Below are 22,341 nucleotides of genomic sequence, written 5' to 3' on the forward strand. Positions count from 1 at the left end.
CATCCTCAAGGCTTGGTGGGCCAGGATGTGCTCCACTCTCTCTTCCTCCCCCTTCATTTGCTCCTGTGTGCTCTGATCAGACATATCCCTCTCCCAGAGCTGCAGATTCAGTGCTGTTCTCTGAAATAAAGTCTTCTGAGGGGAGCGGCAGGTGTCCATGTATTGGGATTGGGGCCGGCCCCTCAGACCTCTCCACTGGTTCCCTACTCCACGCCGACATGTTGCATTAACATCTTGGAGCACCGGGTTGAAGTCTGGTCCCTCTTTCCATGTGGAGATAGAAACAATACCCTCCCCTTGGGTGGGTTAGTGCCCTGTGCCCCCGCTACCCATTTCTTTTTTTTTTCCCCCCACCTCCTTTTTAGTTGGCTACCATATGTATGCCTGGATTTGGTCTGGCCCCAGAAATGTGTTTAACATGAGACTGTTTAAGGGAACAAAAGGACATTTAGAAATGTTTAGCAATGAAAAGCTTTGCTGCTTCTGGACATTTTCTGTGTAACATATGCTTCAGAGTTGTTGTGTGCCGCCAAGCAGATTGACTCATGCTGACCTTGAGGATGAAGTGCAAATGCCCCCTGGCTTGTCCTGGGCTGATAGTGTGACTACATTGCCTGTCTTTGCTCCTGTGGAGCATTGGGTGTATTCCAATGGCCGACTCTTTGGTTAGCAGCCAAGTGCTTAACAGCTGCTCCACCAAGAAGCCTTGTTGAGTTGTGAGTAGCAGTTATTCACGATCAGTTCAAATCGTTCATAGTATACTTATATCTCAGGAAGACCTGGAGCCATAGTAGGTTACAAGTTGGGGTGCTAACTGGCAAAGTCAGAAGTTTGAAACCCCAGCACACTCCATGGGAGAAAAATGAAGCTTTCTGCTCCCGTAAAGAGTGACAGTGTTGGAAACCCACTAAGGCTGTTCTACAATGTCCTGTAGGATCACTGTGAGTCAGAATCGGCTTGATCCCACATTTGGGGGTGACAAAATTGGAAAGATCTTTTCTCTCTAAGGGAGAGAAATGCAGAAAATGTTTGGTAACATATTTCACTTACTAACAAAAGCCCAGATCATTTCACTTGCAGTGAGATTTTCCCTTACATTATTCTCTTTTACAAAATAAATACTCGCTGAAATCTTATTACTGAAATCACTTTTTTCAGTGTTCACTATGAACTACTCATGATTGATGTGGTAATAGCAGATAAAAGAAACGCTAGTAGAGCAGGAGTTAGATGCTCAGCCGCCATCAAAAAGACTGCTGGTTTCCTCCCACACAGCCACTGTGCAGGAGAAAAATGTGGCAGTCTGCTTCTGTAGAGATTACAGCGCTGGAAACCCTGTGGGGAGCTTCTCCCCTGTCCTGCAGGCTCACTGTGCCTCAGAGCCAATGCAGCAGCAGTGGATTTAGATTTTTCAGAGCAGAGAAACACAACACTTATTGAAATCTTTTTTTGTATGTCCTTATATCAAAGGTCCTTCACCATCTGCACAGTATTTATTCACACTCAGTTGACATTTATCTTTTGAAAACAAGGCAAAATAAATAAAGAAGCCTTGAGTACATGGCTCATCTATGTAGTGGAATTTGATTGTGGCCTGTTGCTGAAGGAAAGAAAATGCGTTCCCTCAAGTCCAGGGCTCTCAATCACTCTCTCTTTCCTTCTGCAGATCACGATGAGTGTACAACCACCAACATGTGTTTGAATGGGATGTGCATTAATGAAGATGGAAGCTTCAAGTGCATCTGCAAACCAGGGTTTGTCTTGGCTCCAAATGGGCGTTACTGCACTGGTAAATATGGCATTGAAATAGCAAAGTAACTATGATCGAAACCACCTTTCTTATTTGAATGAGTCATGGAAGAGGTACTTCGGTTTCTTCGTGTGGATTTCATATTATTCATATCTCTCTCTACTTCAGTCAGGCAGGTTTCTAAAGCTTTCTAGAAAAATACAGACGGTGGTCTAGAGAACAATAAGGTCCGTGCACAAATGAAAATGATAGAGGGGAAGTTAAGAGGCTGACAGGTCTAGAGGAGGCAGTGTGCAAATCATTTTTCCCTGCTCCTTTCCTACTGAAAAATGAAGCAAGATTTGCATTGTTCTGGTGCCTATTTTGAGAGCTAGTTTTTTTACTGTTGGGTGTGACAGGTCTACGTTTACATCTTTTTTCATAACATGAATCCACCACTTGGAAACAGACTGTATCATGACTGAAAAATCTCTATTTTTGTGAAGAAATAATTAGTATATTCTTTTTGTTGTTTTTATATCAACTCATATTGAAGGCTAAGTACCACTGCCTTCATAAGCAGTAAATTTACCTCTTATACATAAATGGAACTATTTATGTCTGGAATTCAGTGAAGCAGAACACATTTTGTAGTTCCTACTTAGAAATGCATTGAGTTTTCCTTTTTCCTTTCCAGTTTCCTCCTTTCAGTAAAAAGTGACTTGACGAATTCTTCCGTTGCACACACTTACCTGAATACCAATAAGACGCATAATCAACCCTTGTAATTCCAATGGAATGGTGGAAAGAAAGAGAAATATGATTCTCATGTCTCTAAAGAACAAATAGGTTTTTGACTCTCCAAGAAAGGAAAGTACAGGGTGTAGTAGAAATATTGTAGCTTTGCTGAATGAGGTAATGATTGGAATGTCATCTCAAGGTCGCTGGACTTGGATTTAACCTCGGATATGAGATTAGAAGGCGCCTTCGTGGCCCAGTAGCTGAAAGCACTGTGCTGCTAAATGAAAGATAGCCTGTTTGAAACCAGCAGCCGCACCCCGACAGAAAGATGTTGACATGTGGCTTCTGTAAGATTTGCCGCCTAGAAACACTCTGGGCCAATTTTACTTTGCCTTATATGATCACTTTAGAGTCACTCTGAAATACTGTCACCATGCTCCTTAAAGCAAGGATGGAGAGACTTTTTCTCACAAGGTTTGGACATGTTGTCAGGAGAGACAAATCCCTGGAGAAGGGCATTGTGCTTGGTAAAGTAGACACGCATGGAAAAAGAGGAAGGCCTTCACAAAGATGGATTGCCCCGGTGGCTGTGTCAGTGGGCTTAAACAGGACACCTGTAAGGATGCCACAGGATTGGACCACAGGATGCATTTTGTTGTATGGCGGGCCAGCATCCCCTTGAGTCAGAATGGACTGATGAGAGTGGGTTTCGTCTTGTGTGGGTTTAGGGATCAGAATTATGTTCTGGAGTGTAGCATTATGTTACAGTATGTAACTTTGTTTCTGCATTTCTTAAGAAAATAAAATACATGTACAGAGGTTACCTAGATATAACTAGTTTCTGCTTTCTGGAAATTAATGTCCATTCACTTTCTTAGGTAATCATAACATCTTGACGTGTCCATATTTGTCAGATCTGTCTTTTATAAAGCCTTCTGCATCATTTGGAAAAGCCATTTCATGTGAAGTTACATTTGATAAATAAAAATGGGATACATATTAGAAGCGGTACCTAAATTTTTTTTAATTGTGAATTGGTCAAGTTAATATTCAAAAAATATCTACTTTAAAGTTATTTGAGTGTGAAAATAAAAAGTAATTTTAAAGTTTGACTTAATGTTTTAAGAATGTATTTTGCTTAACTAATTTGAATGAAAACATCATCTTAATTAAACAGGGTTAAAAATAAATAATGAGAAAGAAATTAGTGAGTCCTATATTTTTTTTCTTAATGGCCATCACTCTGTTAATCTTTTTAAAAATGTACCATATATACTCGTGTATAAGCTGAGTTTTTCCAGCACATTTTTAATGCGGTTTTTGTGGCAAAATTAGGTGTCGTGGCCTTTATTTGGGTCGGCTTACACTCGAGTATATACGGTATTTGAAAAGTTTTTCATTACATCTATGCATCCTTCCAGAAGTTAGAAAGTAAAAAACAAAAAGATGATAGTTTAGGGTAATGGTAACAGTAAACTGTGGGAAAAGTTCAATTTAAGTCTAATAATAGAGTATTTTGATTGAAAATTCTATATAATAATATTGATCAAATGGAGGTAGATTTTTACTTTGTAACAGAAGTTTAAAGTCTCTTGGGTTCCAGACTTTGTGGAGTCATGGGTCCTGAATGAACCCCTGAAGCTATTGCCATGAAATAATCTTTAACTTTAACCAAAATAGCCCTTGGCGTTTTTAGAAAACCAAGATATAGGTTAGTTGAACTGGTAGAGAATGTCTGCCTTGAGCATTATGCTCTTTTAAGATCTAGCTCTACATCTCTATCAAATAGACAACAGCAATTTGAAATGAGTAAGGGAACTCAGAGGGCAGTGAGTTTATGTTAACGGGGAAGAAACCCAAAGGAAGGGTAAAAATGTTTGTACAACTTGAAGAATGCAATTGGTGTCACCATACATGTAGCAACTTGAAATCTGTGAGTGTTCTGCTGTGTGCATTCTCAGCCACAGCAGCAACAAAAAGTAAAAGGAATTAGATAGCAGATGTGAATGATATCTCATTTTAAAGGTGCCCAGTAATGGCCCTGGTTTTTCTCCCCCTCTGGGCAGATGTTGACGAATGCCAGACCCCAGGAATCTGCATGAACGGACACTGCATCAACAACGAAGGGTCCTTCCGATGTGACTGTCCCCCTGGCCTGGCTGTGGGAGTGGATGGCAGGGTTTGTGTTGGTAAGTGAACCATTCTAGTAATGGTCCCAGTGCCCCCGTGGCCTTTGAGATGTGGGCAGAGAGCCCAGACAACTTCAGAAACCTCCGAAGGGACGCAAGTAAAAAATCCTGAAGAAAATGTTTCACTTGAAACAGCATCCTTGATAAGGGCAAATAACAGTTCCTGAACCCAAGGGATTCAGATTTTGAAACTGTTAACAAATAAGACATAAAAGGCAGGGGAGGAGGATTACAGTTACATTTAAGTGTACTCGTGGATTTCCCCAAAGTTTAAAATGTAGATGGCTTACTACACTGCAACTGGATTTACATCAAGAACTGGGGCTATTTTTAAAAAGTTATCCACCCTGCAAACAACCATAGAAGCAAGTGGGGAGTATGAGAGAGTATGCATTTTATTCTCAGCCATTCGGAATTCCTCTTGGATAGTTGGTCAGGTGGATTCCATGCAAAATCAATCAGGAAATCAGCCAGGCGTCCGCTTTGAAACGGCAGGCAGCACAGATGTATCACTGGTTTTCAACCCCCAGCCAGCATTCTCTGATGGTAACAGTCACAGAGTGAGTTACAAAAAGACTGCTCGATGATTTCCCCCTCCGGAGCATTTCTGAACAAGCCATTGTACAACCTCGGCTTTCCAGTTTCATGGAGTGAAAGACAAACATGATCAATGGTTTAAAAGTCTAGTTCAGAAAAATGAAATTCTTTCTGAGACATGGTTGATCATTCTTTACTCTTATTTATGTGAATCAAAACATTTGGACCCTGAAGGGGTTGGGAGAGAGGAAGAAGCAGATGGAAATAATCTATTCCCTCAAGTCCGTCCACTCTCTCCAATCTAGGATTTATCTCAGCCTGCAAAGTTGTCAGCACGTTGGTCAGGGATATTTCAAATGCAGCAACTAGAAGAATGTACTTCCTTCCTGCATAGGAAGTTTAACGATATTCAGTTGTTTTAAGACACCGAGTTGATTTTTCCCTTGGCTTAAATGATTTGGCTGAAATCACCAGTGAGTGCAAAGCCAATTTGGGGGGGATTATTTTTGGCAGTGAACATATGAATGGTTGTTAGGAATTCAGTGCTCAAACACATGCAAAATATTCTCTTATTTAGATGTCTATAAATACATGTCATCAGAGATTGTTTGAAAGCCCTTTTTCATTTTTAAAGAATATGGTTAAGTAAACTTTAAAAATAAAAACAACATTTGTTATTTGTAAAGTTATTTATCATTATTCCCATAACACACTTAGATGTGTTTTCTTTATGTCTTCTTCCTTTGAAAAATGTGAGAGCCATTCTTTGTGAGAGACATTGATTGTTGAAATTGGAAAAAGTCACTACCATGGTTCATTAGAGTTAGCACTTTAATTTTAGATATCTACTTTTTGGTTATTTATTTTGATTGTCCAGATACTGAACTGTGGGCTATCTATGTTTTGGTTTGGGGGAGGTTTCAGAAAATTAAAGTTATTGTAACTAGTATGTTGAAAAAGCATGACTTGTAAGCATCAGTGTAAACAAAGGGCAGTTTTATTTTTTTGTCTCCGCACTTCTGGTGATGCTTAGCATAGGCCTGATGACCACTAGGTTGGCAGTTCAAACCCACCAGCCCATCTGAGGGAGGAAGAAGAGACTGCCTGCTCCTGTAAAGATTTGCAGTACCAGAACCGCCATATAAGGTCACTGTATGTTAAAATCTGCCTGATGGAAGCTAGTTGGGTTTTTGGTTTTTCTTTTTATGATCAATAAGAGGAGTTTATCCCAAAAGAAGGAAGAAAACTCAGGCTACCCCATAACCTAAATGAATGTTTTTAGGTAAAAGAAGTTCTACGAATACTATTATAGCAAAAATAATCTCAATTAATAAATTAGGATGTCCAGTACTACTTAATAATTATTTTTAATTTTAAATTAAAATTCTTCCCCTCTCTATGCTTGGACTCTCTATAATGGAAACGTGTTTTACTCCCCCAGGGTCCTGGGAGGGTAGGAGAGAAAAGAGGATGAGATCAGAAATTTCTTATATTACTGGTACTGTCTTAAGATGGCTTCAAGATTTGTGTGCTTCACGGAGCTCTGTAGCCAACTTCTTCCTTGTGGGTGTTCTGATGGGAACTTCAGAAGAGTTCAACTGCCCTCCCTGAGCTATGGCTGGGCCATTTTTCTCCTAGTGCTCACACCTTGTCATGCCTCTGGCTTGTCGTCTATTTCACACAGACTTTCTCATGGCATCCCATCACCTCTCCAGGTAACATAGTTTATGTGCAGTCCCTAAGACACACCCATCCTGTGTCCTCTCGTCCCGTGTGAGTAGAGGTTGACTTTACCCTCACCACTTTGTTCCTGCCCTAGAATTCACCTGCCAGACTGGCCTTTGAGAGATCTTAGGCAGGGGTGAGAACAGAGTTCTCCAAATATTCTCTTTGAATCCTCTCTTCTCCTGCCCTGAAGTAAGGCAGGGAGCTCCCGAGTGCCCAAGCCCAGCCCTTAGCAAAAAACGCCAAACTCTCCCCCAGAGTCAGTGCTGACTCATAGCTAGCCCCTGTTGGTTTCTGAGACTGAAACAAATCCTCACACAAAAAAAATCCTCCTATCATACTACTTTCTTGAATTTTATATATTCTTGTTTTCGAGGGGTATTTAATAATAAGATAAATGTATTCTGAAGACTACTTCCTTCGGGATGGGAGGTCTCAAAATTCACCATGGTATTTGATATTAGTGCCATAGGTATTCAGTTTAATTTTTTTAAATATCCTGTTTCTTTAGCTCTAGAAAAATCCATCTTTCTGAATACTGCTTGACACTCTGACAGTCAAAAGTTTAATTTTCTTCTATCTCAGATCCACCACTCATTAGCTGTGTGACCTTGGGCAAGATGTTACCTATGTGTCCTTTCCTTATCAATTTTTTCGGAAATCTAAATAAATTTATATTCTACATGTTATCTGGTAAAACAGAACAATTACATGTACAAAATGCTCGGTAAGTTAGCTATTACAATAAAGATACTTTCATTGAATTATCAAACGGAGTACACATAGGAAAAAGTCACAGAATGACTGCTTTAAACAAAGAAAAGATGATAAAAAAGATATAGAAGAAAATTAGCATTTTTCCATTCATGTATATTTCACCAGTGGCATATAGAATCTACTGATACCCTCAGTAAAGTCTCTTAAAATGGATTCTTGACAAAGAAAAGACATGGAGAATGTGACAACATATGGAAAAAATCCAGGTGAGCATCCAGATACAATCTCCCACCGTATTAGTGGCTGGATGACACATTTGGATAAGATCATTTGAACTAGCAGTGCAGTTTGAAGTCTCTGAACTGAAAGATTGCCCTCATTAAAGAAGGGAAAGAAGGTCACCCCCATTTTTTTTGAGTATTCACTGTGTGTCCTCAGCCCTGTATGTCATACTTAACAAATACACTGTTAGTCAGATACGCTCTACTTCTGTTCAGTGCATATGCTATTTACCTATGACCATCCTGTGACTGTCTGCACCCAGGACAATTCAGATACCTAAAATAAACCCAGGTTTGTTATGTTAGTTCTTATTCATGAAACTTCTGATGTTGTGTGTGCGCCAAAGAACTTAACTAACTTGTAACGCAAACCATTCTTCCAATGCCGTTCCCTGAGCTTTGTCATTGACCTCTCAAAGCGGACATGCTTTCTTCTCAAGGAGACAGAAAAATAAGGGGAACTATTTCATGATACCTCTTGAGGTAATCCATGACATCCTAAGCGCTCACTAAAATCGTAGTGGAAATCATGGGCTCTGTGATTAGTTGTTCAAGTGATGTTTGCACCAAACCTTGCACTTGTGTGTAACTCAGAGGTGTCTACAAAGCTTCACCACAGAAAAGGAGGGTGGTGGCACAGCCTCTCTTCGAGCTGAGGTGGTAAGTGTCATGGCTCTTCCAGAACCAGTAATATGCACGAACCTCATGGTTAAGTGGAGCCATTTGTCTTAATTGTTTTCTTGGAAAACATTCCAGGATCATGAGCTATTATTAGGTGAATCACACCACGTAACGATCACATAAAATGATTTCAAACAAGTGGGGGATGATTATAATTTATTATAAGAGTATCTTTGTGATGGAATTACACAGTAAGTATATACTTGTTAAAAATGTCCCTCCTTCTCTGGTCTTTATGATAATCTGAGTTTTGCATAGTTGACTATTTACTGTTTCATAAAGTTGTTGTGCATTTCTTACAATTAGAGAGTGAACCGGAGCTTTGGTCACGTAGTGGTTATGTGTTGGTCTGTAAGCCACAAGATCCGCAGTTGAAAAGCACCAGCTGCTCCTCGGGAGAAAGATGAGGCTTTCTAGTCTCCTAAAGGGTTGATGTCTCAGAAACCCACAGGGGTAGTTCTACCCCGTCCTGCAGACGTGCTGTCAGTCAGAATCGACTCAGTGGGAGTGATTTGGGTGTTTTCAGTTTTATAGAGTGAATGGTAAAATAACTAAACAGGATATGTTTATCTGGGGCCCAATGGAAGATTAAGAGTTTGGGATAGATGTAAGTGAAGTTGTCCAAAGAAACTAAAATTGCCCACTTCTGACTCTGTTCCCTAAACCAACTGTGTGTGGTTAAAAATGTCAATTTCCTTTAACTGCTCTATGTGGACAGCTTCTCAAGCAGCCCTCTCACTCAGCACGCACTGGCCTTGGGTACTGACTTCATGCTCAGGAGTCCCGATGACTCGTTCTACTTTATACCAACTGGTCCCCAATTTGAGATTTTTCCTCTACTCCTTTGGAATCTACATCATTTTTTCCATTTTACACGAGTCAGCCATTTCTACTACTTCAAGTCCTATAGTTAATTAGAGCAATTCACAAAACTCTCGGGAACTACCATCCCTACGGTGCGGTTTTCATATATCAAAGGAAGACGTAAACCAAGCGGCATTTAGAGCAAGGTCTGGAAGGGTCTCAGGGAAGTGCTTCCATGTTCCAAAAAAGGATGTGCTGCCTTCTCGGTTCACAATCACTAGCCAGAAAGGTGATTGCAGTGCAGACTGTTGTCTAGAAGTGGGACTGCATTTGGTTCAATAAAAGGCTTGTGAGGATATGTGGGATCACTGATATGTGTGCCACACGTGAAATGTGAGGGGGGGGAACGGGGGTGCTTGGTATGCATTCAGTCATTCCTTCACTCAACACACATTTGTTGATGTCTTAACACTCGGTGCAAAGGGTGTGTGTGTGTTTGGGTGGCCGATTCCTTCTAGAAGCTTCCTGTCAAGTGCATCACTTAAGTTTGAAAGAAACCACCCATTTGGAAGTATCTTTGTCGCCTTCACTAGCTCAAGTCCCTGGTCTCTGTCTCCTTCAGATACTCACATGCGCAGTACCTGCTATGGTGGAATCAAGAAGGGCTTGTGTGTGCGTCCCTTCCCTGGTGCGGTGACCAAGTCTGAATGCTGCTGTGCCAACCCTGACTACGGCTTTGGAGAGCCGTGTCAGCCATGCCCTGCTAAAAACTCAGGTATTCACATTTGCTATCTTCCCACCTGATTTTAAAAAGAAATCTAGAAATTCAACATTATGCCTTTGGCCAAAGACTACATCAGCTCTGAAGTATTCCATCATTATTTTTAATTAAGGAAAGAAATCTGATTCTGCATAGGTAAGTGAAGCATATTAGAAGATTCGGCATGTGTTTCTACTCGGAGGCTCCAGAACAAGGGCACAGAAAATGGAACTGGGTGGTAATGGATTTTTTTCGTGAACTTTTTGAAGCCACCCCATAAGCAATTCTAATCAGAGGGAACACATAGCAATTTTAAAAAAAACTATTTGCTGATTTATGATCGTTTAAACAAATTTTATGTGAATTCATTAGATTTGATCTCCCTGACGGTGCCATAATAAAAATAATTAGCAGAAAAACTGTCACTTTATAAATACTTAAAAAGTCTGAGGGTTATTTTTAAAAGCTCAGCATAAAGGTTTCAGCTAGTAGTTTATCATTAATTCTACATTTCTAGGTCAATGAATTTTACTTATTCATATATTACTAAATTTTTGTTGACTATTTGTGAGGGTAGTAGAAATTCAAATTAATCTTTTTTCCCCCCTAAGAAGTGAGGTTCATTAAGGATGCAGGCAGGCAAATATTATAAATTACGGGTTAAGACTAACTTTTGATTTATAAGTAATTAGTGCCTTGAAGGAAATACAAACAAAGAACTGTCATACTACAAAGGAGGGAGCAATTAGTTGCCTTGGGAAACTGAGGAAGACTTCACCGTGGAGAGATGGTTACGTTGGTCCTGAGAAACATTAAGAACTCTGCAGGTGGAAGATGTAAGAGAAAAACATTCTAGCAAAGCAATTGGCTTTTAATTCTGCTAAACATCCTCAATGGAGTGAAGTATTCAAAATTTCAAATGATTGGGTAATATCTAGAAGACTTGCTGAACATAACATTTTGTGAAGTATAATACTGAAGAGAATCTTGCCCTAAGTACATAAGTATATTTGCTCTTATTAGTGCTATTCAAGAGGATCACCACAAGTCATTGTTGTTGTTAAAAGCTGTGGAATCATATTTACCCTAAGTAGTCTATGCAATTTTAATTCTTATATGTGATTTTGGAATTCTTATAATAATTATGTACTTCAAAATGGCGATTAATTTTTCATTAAAAATTTATACATCATGGTAGTTTTGGAGTTATGGAACAGTTACGGTTTATGGTTTTTAATTGCTTTATTTTTTTCTTTTATTGTACAGCTGAATTCCATGGTCTCTGTAGCAGTGGAATAGGCATCACTGTGGATGGAAGAGGTAACTGCAGCTCATTCTAGACGTCGTGACAATTATCTTATGTAATTGTGAGACTCATTACATACTAATGTTATTAACATAATGATAGTAGATATGATCAGAACACAGCAGTATAAAATAAGATAAATTATCTCTTAAAGCACTAGTTATAGTCTACATTCTTTTAAGGGGTTTATAGATGCACATTTTTCATCTTGGGTAAACACTTATCTGTTAAATACAAACTGTCAAAAATGTTAACACAGAATATCCATGATTTTATGGATAAGAAGAGGCAAAATTGGTGCTTACATTAAAAAATAAAAGAATAAGTCTGTTTTAAAGAAAAAATACATAATAGTGCATTTATGTTTTTTTTTTAAAGCCTTTAAGAGGTAATGAATGCAGTACAAGTTCAAAAAACACTGCACTAATGATAAATCAAGGCAATATTTGCTTATGAATCTTAAAATGTTTATATCTAAGGAAGTAAGTCATTAAAATATTCTGATTTTAGAATTAGTTTATATGGTTAAAATTTAAATATGTAATCTTCAATATGCACATATACGGTGTGTTGTATGTATAGGTCATAATTTTAAATTTATCTTTTAATTCAATGTACAGTTTTATTTATATTTTTAAATAACACTGTAAGGTACTGCTCAGTCTTCATTGTACCTATATGTGTCCTCTTACTTTCATCTTTGGAGAGAGGTTAGAAAGTTACTAGATCACTTGTCAGTAATGTTGAATCTTTGCAATATTGGGAGCCAGAGTGAAGAAGTAAACTCTCTTTTACAAAGGTAGCTTTCTCAAAAGGAATAGAAAAAGATTAGCATTTCTGCAGTATTTAAGAAGGTCATCCAAATTCCTGAAAACAGTATCACCAGAAATGTGAGCATTAAGGCCAAAATTTAATGTTTATATTCCCTTTCTCTGTGACCTTTCCAACAGAGCCAGATGCATGTCAGGAACGATTGGCCTCACAGACAAGCACGTAGTCCCAGGTCCCCCTGAGAACATCCTGTTCTGAAGCAGCCATGTTTGAACCATCCTCTCCTTTCATATCAGGTCACCAACAAGGAGGGACATGTCATAAATACCATGTTACTTAGTCACCTATTAGAATTGTAAAATGGAAGCAACACACGAATACATCTAATGCCACCCTAATACATACATCTCCGTCTTCAAATTAGGTAGTCACCATAGCTATGAAGTTGAGCTTCCCTTTGGATTTGGGGCCAACACCCAATACATGTTCTTCATTAATTTTTCATGAACACAGGTACAGCTAATGGTTCGTTGGTTTGAATGTTCCCTTCAGATTTCTTTAACTTAGGAATGGCGTGTTCTATGTCTCTCCGTTGTATTCTCTTACTCCTATTTTCATTTTCTTCCTGAGAGGCAGACATATTGTAAGTTTGTGGAGTTAGGTAAAAACTCCGTATGCTGAGTTGCCATTATTAGCTCTGAATTTATCAACAAACAGTAAAGTGTGATTGTGAGCATTGAACTGTCCACGTTTAATGCAGATATCAATGAGTGCGCTTTGGATCCCGATATATGTGCCAATGGGATTTGTGAAAACCTACGTGGCAGTTACCGTTGTAATTGCAACAGTGGCTATGAACCAGATGCCTCTGGGAGAAACTGTATCGGTAAGTGTGCTGTTCTTTTTATGTTCATCGGAGACTCGCTCGGAACAGTTCAACCCAATTGGTTATAGATGGGATTCGTCCAAGTACAAGTAAATGACTGAGAATCCTAAAGTTCCTGATTTTCTTTTTAATACATGGACATAGAAAACAAAAATGTCATTGCACAATAGCTATCTTCTATTTGTACAATTTATCTTTCACTTCCATTTTGCCACAAACTTTTTGAAACCTTCTTGTATATTTCTTTTCAAAATGTTGATAAATTCCTCTTTTTCATAACTCAACCTATTTAACCGTGATTGAAGATACACAGTCAGACGGATGGATCAAGCTGTGCTGTTGTTAGGTACAGTCCAATTGACTCTGACTCATGGTGACCCTGTGTATTACAAAATAGAACTGCTTCAGAGGGTTTTCTTGGCTATTATTGTGTGGCTAACACAAAACTGAGCAACCTCTCTGTCCATCATACATAGGATTGCTGTCAGCCAAAAGCAACTCGGTGTTACCTAACAACAGCATCTGTAAACAAACCGGGACCAGCCTTTTTTTTTTTGAAGTGCTACTGAGTGGGTTTCAATGACCAACCTTTCAGAAAGCATCCTAACATAAACCACACAGCATTATCCAACCTCCTCATATAATGCTGTATTAAATGCGATACAGTTACAGTATCGTTGATTTTTATGTCTTCAGGGCAACAAGCTCACCAGCCTCGCATTCTTCAACTTTTCTAAAATCGTGCAGGACAGTTTTATTTGTCAGAACTAACATGAGCAGCCCAACCTCACCAGCTGATCCTCTGGAAAAGTGTCGGGCTCCCTGCTGCTCAAAAGATGTACAGCCTCAGAAACCCTTTACAGGGTGCCCATGAGTTGGAATTGAACTGGCTCAATGGCAGGGAGCGCAGGTTAAGTAACCTCCATTGAGTATAGATTCCAAATACATTTGAGAATGTGAGCTCCCTCCTAGAAAGAGAGATGGAGCATTTGCGCACTAAATCCAATTCATGGAAGGATTGAACTCACGTAACATTTAATAAAACACAATTAGATTTAAAAAATAAAAGTAAGCCAAGTTGCAGAGATGTAGATACAGCTAAATAAATTGTTAAGCAATCATCTGCTGTAAGAGCATACAAGAGTGGGGAGAGGAGTCTTGGGTGGTGCGCACGGTTCAGTGTTTGACTACTCACTGGTCTGAAGACTCTCACTTTGAACTCACCGACATAAAATAGGTCTGGCAATCCGCTTCCAAAAGCTCACAGCTGTCAAAGTCATGTCCAGCCATTCTGCTCCGTGCGTATGCGGCTCCCGTGAGTCAGGAGGGTCAGCATCAACACACAAGAACACTCAATGGAGGGAGGGAGAATGCTCGCACAGATATTAATGTTTTCAAATTAAGGCGTAGAATTGGAACAAAACAATCACAGCTAAAGGAAATATCAGATCAAATATAAATATATCACCATCCGTGGTGATGAAATTATAGGAAAGGTGTTTATGATCTCGGTTTTTCAAACTTTTACCATGGCTGTCTACTGTTTGATGGACAATTAATATTCTCAAGGCTAATAATATAAGTTTAAATAAAGGAAACTCTTCACCCCAAACTACAACTTTGATTCCTTTCTATAATTAATGACATCTGCAAAACTCAGACTTTTCACAAAAAGAGCAAAATATGTATGTTTTCTAAACACATGATGTCAGTGATGTTCTCTAAGCTGTTTCGGACTACTAAAGGATTATGCACGATAACAGCACTCATTTTTTGTTAGCAGCTATAAATTGTGAGTGGAAACATTGGGGAAAAGTTAGGGAATACTTTGATTTAGCTGGTGATCCATGAATTCCTTATTAGAATGTTAACTGGAGAAATAGTGAAGAAAGTAAATATCTAATTTTACATGCTGTTAATGTTATTATACATAAGCAAGACTATAGGCAAATGAGTTTGCCTGATTTCATCAGCGTCTTCAAACACATCTAACCCCACGGCGGGACAGGAGGCCCATGGAGGGAGACAAAGGTGAGCAGCACGTCCTTGGAGGCACACTGGGGATGCAGTGGTTAAGTGCTCAGCTGACAACTGAAAGGTCAGAGGTAGAAACTCCCCAGGGGCTCCCCTGAGGAGAGCTTAGGCAGACTGCTTCTGTGAAGGACACAGCCAGGAACGCCTGTCCATCAGGCAGCTCTCCACTGTGAGTCACAATGAATTCTGCGGCATCATTATGTTGTTGCTTTCAATCTGGCCTTCCTGAAGTGCTCCATACCTTCTCAGTGATTCAGACCTTCTTAAAAGAAGGCACTAGCTTAAGATGGCTCTGTCTGAATAAAATCTAGTGCTATTTTTATGCGTTGTGGGTATAGAAAAACTAATCACTAAGAAGTTACAGGAAAAAGTGAAGGAAGATGCAAACAGCATAATAAAATGGTGGACACGGTTGTTACTGCTTGGATGCTGCACAAGTCTTTTCCAACTCATAGTGAACCTCTACCTACTGTCACAGCCAATGCCTGCCGACTCATAGATGCCTTAAAGAACAGAGTAGAACTGCTCCTTTGGGTGGCTCAGATTTTAAATCTTTGTGGGAGCAGACAGTCTCCTCATTTCTGCTATGGAGAAGCTAATTATTTTGAATCGTCAATCTCACCATCAACTCAACACGTAACCCACTACACCCCCATAGATCAGTGTTCCTGTATAATAATATATAATGTAGTAGGATATTATATAGTCTGTGTGATACACATATGTCTCTCCTATCTCTGATGATTGCTTTCAGATATTGATGAATGCCTGGTGAACAGATTACTTTGTGATAATGGACTGTGTCGAAACACACCTGGAAGTTACAGTTGCACATGCCCACCTGGTTATGTGTTCCGGACCGAGACGGAGACATGTGAAGGTAAGAAGTGTCTTCATTGCATTTGTAAATATAAAGCACCTAGCTAGGCATTGATGATGCCATTTGCGAAGAAGAGTGTTGTGTGAATATTTTTTTTTTTTATGATTTCTTTCAGGTGGTCTGCTGGTTTTAGAAATTGCATATACCTAATTTAATCGATCACCACTTGTCTGTCAGTTTGTTTTCCTTTAGTGCCATGCATGCTGTGATGTTGGAAGTGATGTCAGCAGTATTTAAAATACCAGCAGGTGACCCTGACTTACCAGATCTTAAAACCAGACTTGGGGACCCCAAATTTACAAGTTTTAGCAACGCTCCCAGACTTGAAAAAGAATACGAAAAAGGAATATGTTGTCCACTTAAGGTGGGAGTATCCAAGTAGCAATGGAAAATTGTCAGATATAATGCCAAGAGCTGGAATAAGTTGTCCATTTCTGAGAGATTAGCCACTAGAGGATTAACAATGAAACACTATCAGGTATAATAACCACTCAGGTTGAGTAAGAGCTGCCACCTCAAAGTAGAGCCAACCATAATTGTGTGGATGGAGTAAAACTTTGGGAATCTTCATTGGCTGATGGGGTAAGACTCAAAATGAGAAAGAAAAACCAAGGAAAACAAATGCAAATATCCATTACTAAGTTTAACAGGGAGTGTTTAAATTATGAATCTAGGAAAAGAGGAAATTGTCAAAAATGAACTGGAATGCATAAATATCAATATGCTAGGTATTAGTGAGCTGAAAAGGACTGGTATTAGCCATTTTGAATGAGACCAGCACATGATTTACTGTGCCAGGGATGACAAATTCACATCCATCACCAAAAACAGGACATTTTAAGATCTATCTTGAATACAGTACTCTCTGTGATAAGCTAATATCTATATGCTTAAAGAAATTCTAGTTAATACAACTATTATTTAGCTTTTCATTCCACAACAGCTAATGAAAAATAAATTGAAGACTTCTACTAACTTTTTCACTCTAAAATTGATCAGACATGCCATCAAGTGGCACTGAGTGGATTTTATAAATAAAATGCATAATCTAAGAAAAGTTTCCTTTTCATCTATAATCAGTTAAAATTCATCATTTGGATTTACAAATTATAAATCAGTATTTTAAAATACGTACTTTCTCTTTTAATGACATTTTCCCGCAGTTAAAGTTACTGGCATGAGTTACATGCTAGGAAGACCTCCTCAGTGAGATCACCAGCTCAATTGCAAATGCTTTCAGTCACCATTTGGTATGTTAATGGAAGTGCTGCAGAGTAACTTCTTATCTTACTAGCAGACATTTTTTTTCTTTAATAAACCCCACGGTGTGTGTTTGTGCCTAAGAAAGTGTGCCATGATGTTCTCGAATCCAAAATCTACCAGAGAGTAGCTTTTCATTTTAAGATTTCACCTTCAATTATGTTGAATAACCTTTCCTTATCTGTTGAAGTATTTGTCTCAGAAAATCTGAAGTGGAGAAAGCTGCAGCAGTGTAATGTTATATGTTAGACTATTATGCAAAAAGACGTTAGCCTTCTCTGTTCAGCTGGCTGTTTAACATCAAAGCATTCTTGTGAGTAGACACATGTTAGGACAATTGAGCCCGATGCCAAAACACAAATGACTCAGCTGAAGTCAAGGAAATGCAATTACCGAGTGCAATTTTAAGTTTGAATTGAATTGGAGGGACCCCTTAAAAACAGTAATTAGCCAAAAGAGAGAAAGGAATCCTAGACATAAAATCCACTTTTTCAAAAGTTAGAATTGATCCTCACTTTGCTCCCTGCCTCCACTTTTGCCAGCATGCAAAGGGAAGCCAGCTCCATGCATCCTCAGGTAATGTACTTGGAGCACCGTCTCCATGAACCATTATTTGGAATATCTTTTTGTAAGTTAGGAGTCCCTGAGTCATGCCACCATTGATGCGTTTGACTGCTAAGGGAAAGATTAGCGGGACATCGGAAGAAACGAACTGGCAGTAAACTTCCAGAATCAGCCAGTGAATATCCAGTTCTACTCCTGACACAAATGTGATCCCCATGACTTGAAGTCTACTCCGTGGTAACTGGTTTTTGTTTTGCTTTTCCCACTGTCAGATAGAAGAGCTCTTTATCTAACCCAGCTCCAAAACCCAGACCCCTGCTGAGCTAATTCCAACTCCTGGAGACCCAGTGGCACAGAATAGAATTTCCCAGCAGGACTTCCAAGTTGGCAAATCTTTACCGAGTGGAAGCAGTTTAGCACGCCCTTCTCCCAGAGTGTGTCTGGTGGGCTCAAACCCATGACCTTTTGATTAATAGCCAACAAATTAATCACTTCCACCACGGCCTCTATCACCCATCTCCTACTTCTTAAATGTATTGGGATAAAAAAAGAATTTCTGTATTGCAGCACCTACCTACACCCCAACCTCTAACACCTATTGTCTTAAAAATTTTCTCCTTTGTGAAAGATACTCATGCCACATCTTCATTGGGCTGGGGGTAAGGGGAAAGAGATAGGTTTTCAAATTAGCTTGGCACTCCTTAGTTTCCTTCCTGTGCTTTTTCCACCGCTGTGACTTAGAAGTTTTAGCAGGCATATGCTTCTGTTAAAGCTCTGAAAAATATGAAAGCAAAAACCACTTAATTTTCATCATGATTGAACTATGAAGCTAATGATTACTTAGGACCGGTTTCTGCTGCCACAACAATCCCCTTTGGTATTAGCGTGAGAGAAACATACCATGTGGAACTAAGTAGAAACTGTCTTGGACTCAGCTTGCTATGGAGCCTGAATTGTTGATGATAATTTATCCCTTCACGTTAACAAGAAAGAGCAGAGTTGGAAAGGTTCCGAAAGCCACACTTCTAAGGCTGCAGAAGACATCAAGTACTCACCTGCTTACATGAACAGAAGAGAAATCATAAGAGTATATGCTTTTAATATGTAATTTTGGGTCATCATATTTAAGGACCAGGAACACAGAGCAAGGCACGGTAAGACCATATCAAGTACCAGTGAAAATTTGCAAAAGGGATCTACAGCCTATTTCTGGTCCATGAGGTAAATTGTTGTAGATAAATCTGAGCCTTATGAAAAATATTTGCATTTGTCACTCATATAAAAGAAACTCATGCTATATAAATAAAAGAGGCATGATACAAAAATATTTTGGCACTTGCCTCATGGACATTGGTGGATATAAAAATGATTTATTAAGGGAAACCTAACCAAACAATTGTCCGGTTATTTCTACACATTCTTCCCACTGTTCGGTTGTATTTCTGTTTTGTTACGTGTTTTTGCAAATGTAGACCTGACCACCACGAAACGCTTTCCCTGGGACTTCCTGCTTACTGCCACCACAGCCTTCACCCAGCCAGGGGGTCCGCCTAGAGCACTGCTCTTCATCCTGTTCCTTCTAGGCTAATTTCTAAAGACTAGACAGGGAATTTTTCGCAGATTCATGACCGGTGCTGGCTTTCTCTATATGTTTCTGCTCCACCCTCTAACTGTGTTGGTCATTCATGTCTCCTAACGGGCTATTTTTAAACGTGTAAAAAAGAGCAGTAATAATAAAGAGCATAAAGCTCCTCTGCTATTTCAGACCAAAGTTATAAAAAAAAAATCTATTTTACTTATTTCGTTTGAGCCCCGAGTCTGTGAAAGTTAAAATTTTTACAGCAAGCACTGTGGTTTAGATTGCATTTCCAGTGACATAACTAGTTCAATGTAAACCAGATGTGCTTTGAAGTTTATTTCCAGGAATGTACAGTGAACTGTTTCAATTCCTGGTTCCATGACGTTTATAACATAAAAACATTGTATTTGAAGAAAAATTAAACAATTGATATTTGTAGCTGTCATTGTATATGCTTCTGAGTTCATAACTGCTTCATTTAGAGCAAGGGATGTTGAAATACACTTATAGCGTATTGATGGTCTCCTCTCAGGCTTTTTCTAAGGGCACCCGGAGGAGAACTACAGTATTGTCCAGCCTCAGATTAGTTACCTGCTTTCTTTTGGGTTATCTGGCTGCTGTTTTCTGTTGGGATTTCACTGACAGAATTTCAACACTGAAGTCAACACACATTTTCACTCCAGATCTGTGCTGCAGTCTCAAAACCTTCTGTTGTGTTTTCCCCTTACTTCACTTGTAAGAAGACTTTTTTACTGCAATCTAAAAGCTGGTGTCATATTTTCTCAAATAATTGCTATGTCAAGAATTAAAAACAGTGCATAGCCACTTCTTTCCTACTTTTTGAAGTATGGATTTTTAATCTGTCTTTCAAGTCCACTCCCTGGGAAATTCGCTCTGAGCCTTGTTCCTTCAGGATCAGCTTTTAGTTTATGTTTGACTAAGACAGTAAGGAGGAAGCATTACCATCTGCTGCCTTTTTGTTTGTCTCTGTGATTTTCCCCCCAAAAGTAAAGTGCTTTATATTTGATTCGAGGAGGGGCTGAGGGGGGGGTGTGTTAAAGGTACTCCAGTGGACTCAGAAATCCCCGGTGTTCAGCATAAAATCTCGTGAGATACTGTGACCTGTGCCAGATAATTAACCACATAGGAAAAGACATCTGTCTGTCGCGTCTTCAAGCCAACTGGCTGAGATTTCATGGGGAATTGGGCTTTGATATTGTGTCTAGACTACAACTGAGACTTCTCCTTATTTGTAATTCACTCACTTGTGAAAGCATTTCCCTTTACGGGCTTGACATTGTCTTGAGTCACCACATGCAAACGGTAAGCGTGCTCTAATTCTGTTTACTTCTTTGACATCAACAGAGCTTGCTTGGATTATGGTGTATAGTTTAATTTAGGACTCAGACCAGATTCATAATTGTAGAGGCTTTTTTAGGGGAATTCCATAGACTCCATCGAGTTTTTCTCATTTTTATTTTACCAAAATCATCTGTGATTTTAAAAACGTAGGCAACTAACTGTACAGTTAGTTGCAGAGCATGGTTGGTCGATGGGAACAGAGAATGCCTTACCAAGGATTAACATTGCAGCCCTCTTCCTGCTATGTATCCAAGACTGGAATTAGAGCCAGCTTTGTGATATTTTGTTTCTAACAAGGCTCTTCTTAATTCTTCTAAAGCCTCACAGATCCATAAATGACAAAAACAATCAACCTTTGTTTCTGCACAGCCTGTTGTGTCTGGGAATATGTTGCTATCCATGGATCAGAATTTGAATTTCCCATGGAACAATTACATTTTGTTATGAGGGGTGGGAGAGTAATCCAATTTATGGGAAGCTAATAGCAATGTTGAAGATTCACTACTCAGTCCTTTCAAATTAGTATGTTCCTGTAGTTTTACTCAGTCCCCAGCCGTGTAGATGTGTATCTACACTGTAAAATGCATGTCTCCATTCCTCATTTCACTTTATGCCTCATAGGTCCGTATTAGAATTGCAAGAGCCAAGTTTACCAGACATTCTGGCATAGCATAGCTTGTTAGAATAATATTTTCCAGAAACACATGGCAGTTCTAACAGAATCTTTTCCTTCTGGATTATAGATGTAAATGAATGCGAGAGCAGCCCATGCGTCAATGGGGCCTGCAGGAACAACCTTGGGTCTTTCCATTGTGAATGTTCACCTGGCAGCAAACTCAGCTCAAGCGGATTGATCTGTATTGGTAAGATTCACACACCGTGCTTATGCTTCCGGTTCTTTGCAAAAATATGAGCAAGGACCTACAGTTTTAATGTGGACAGAAACAAACCATGATTGCAGGAAATTGATAATTAGGAGTTAGATGATTGTTTTCTATCATCATGATAGGAGTATAAAATGATAGCCTAATTGAGGCAGTCTTAAGTTTGGTTAGATTCTAGAAAGTGTTCTTTTAATAAAAATTAGATAGATGATGCTGTAAGTTATAAGCATCTTCTTTGCATACACATGTGTGTATTCTTTAGTCTAGGATGCCGTAGGCATCAAAACAACCAAGTCTTTGTTGAGTGTCTCCTCATCAACAGCACTTGCTCGGTAAACAAAATTGTGAGGGAATTTGGGTTCAGTTGGCAGGATACGAATTTGAAGATTTTCAAGTTTAAACAGATAGAGGGGATATTTCCGCCCCCCCTATTCTTCCATTAATTACAACTTCATGAGCTCTAAGAAAGAGAAGTTAACCGTTTCTTGCTCATGAAAATCTCCAGGGAGAAGATTTCTTGAACTTGGAAACTAGTATCTTTTAGTACATCACAAAATACTTAAGGTGAGCTCTTGATAGGGAAAACAGAACATCCATAACAAGGATAGTCTGATCCATTATCAGGAACAATGTAGCGCATGTAAAAAGAAA

At 39.1% G+C, this 22,341-nt stretch overlaps 1 protein-coding gene across 1 annotated transcript in view; it reads left to right on the forward strand.

Annotated features, from left to right (window-relative positions):
* Nucleotides 1-22,341, forward strand: part of FBN2 (fibrillin 2) — a 266,701-nt gene that overhangs the window by 150,669 nt on the left and 93,691 nt on the right. The window contains exons 14-20 of the mRNA XM_004696589.2: nucleotides 1,667-1,789; nucleotides 4,537-4,659; nucleotides 10,027-10,179; nucleotides 11,431-11,484; nucleotides 13,002-13,127; nucleotides 15,916-16,041; nucleotides 21,550-21,669. Coding sequence (XP_004696646.1) covers nucleotides 1,667-1,789; nucleotides 4,537-4,659; nucleotides 10,027-10,179; nucleotides 11,431-11,484; nucleotides 13,002-13,127; nucleotides 15,916-16,041; nucleotides 21,550-21,669 — 825 coding nt within the window. The remainder of the gene's footprint in view (nucleotides 1-1,666; nucleotides 1,790-4,536; nucleotides 4,660-10,026; nucleotides 10,180-11,430; nucleotides 11,485-13,001; nucleotides 13,128-15,915; nucleotides 16,042-21,549; nucleotides 21,670-22,341) is intronic.

Source organism: Echinops telfairi, unplaced genomic scaffold (genome assembly GCF_000313985.2).
Source record: "Echinops telfairi isolate 266 unplaced genomic scaffold, ASM31398v2 ScPeMD7_7469;HRSCAF=8507_1, whole genome shotgun sequence".
In the NCBI taxonomy this organism is placed as follows: Eukaryota; Metazoa; Chordata; class Mammalia; order Afrosoricida; family Tenrecidae; genus Echinops; species Echinops telfairi.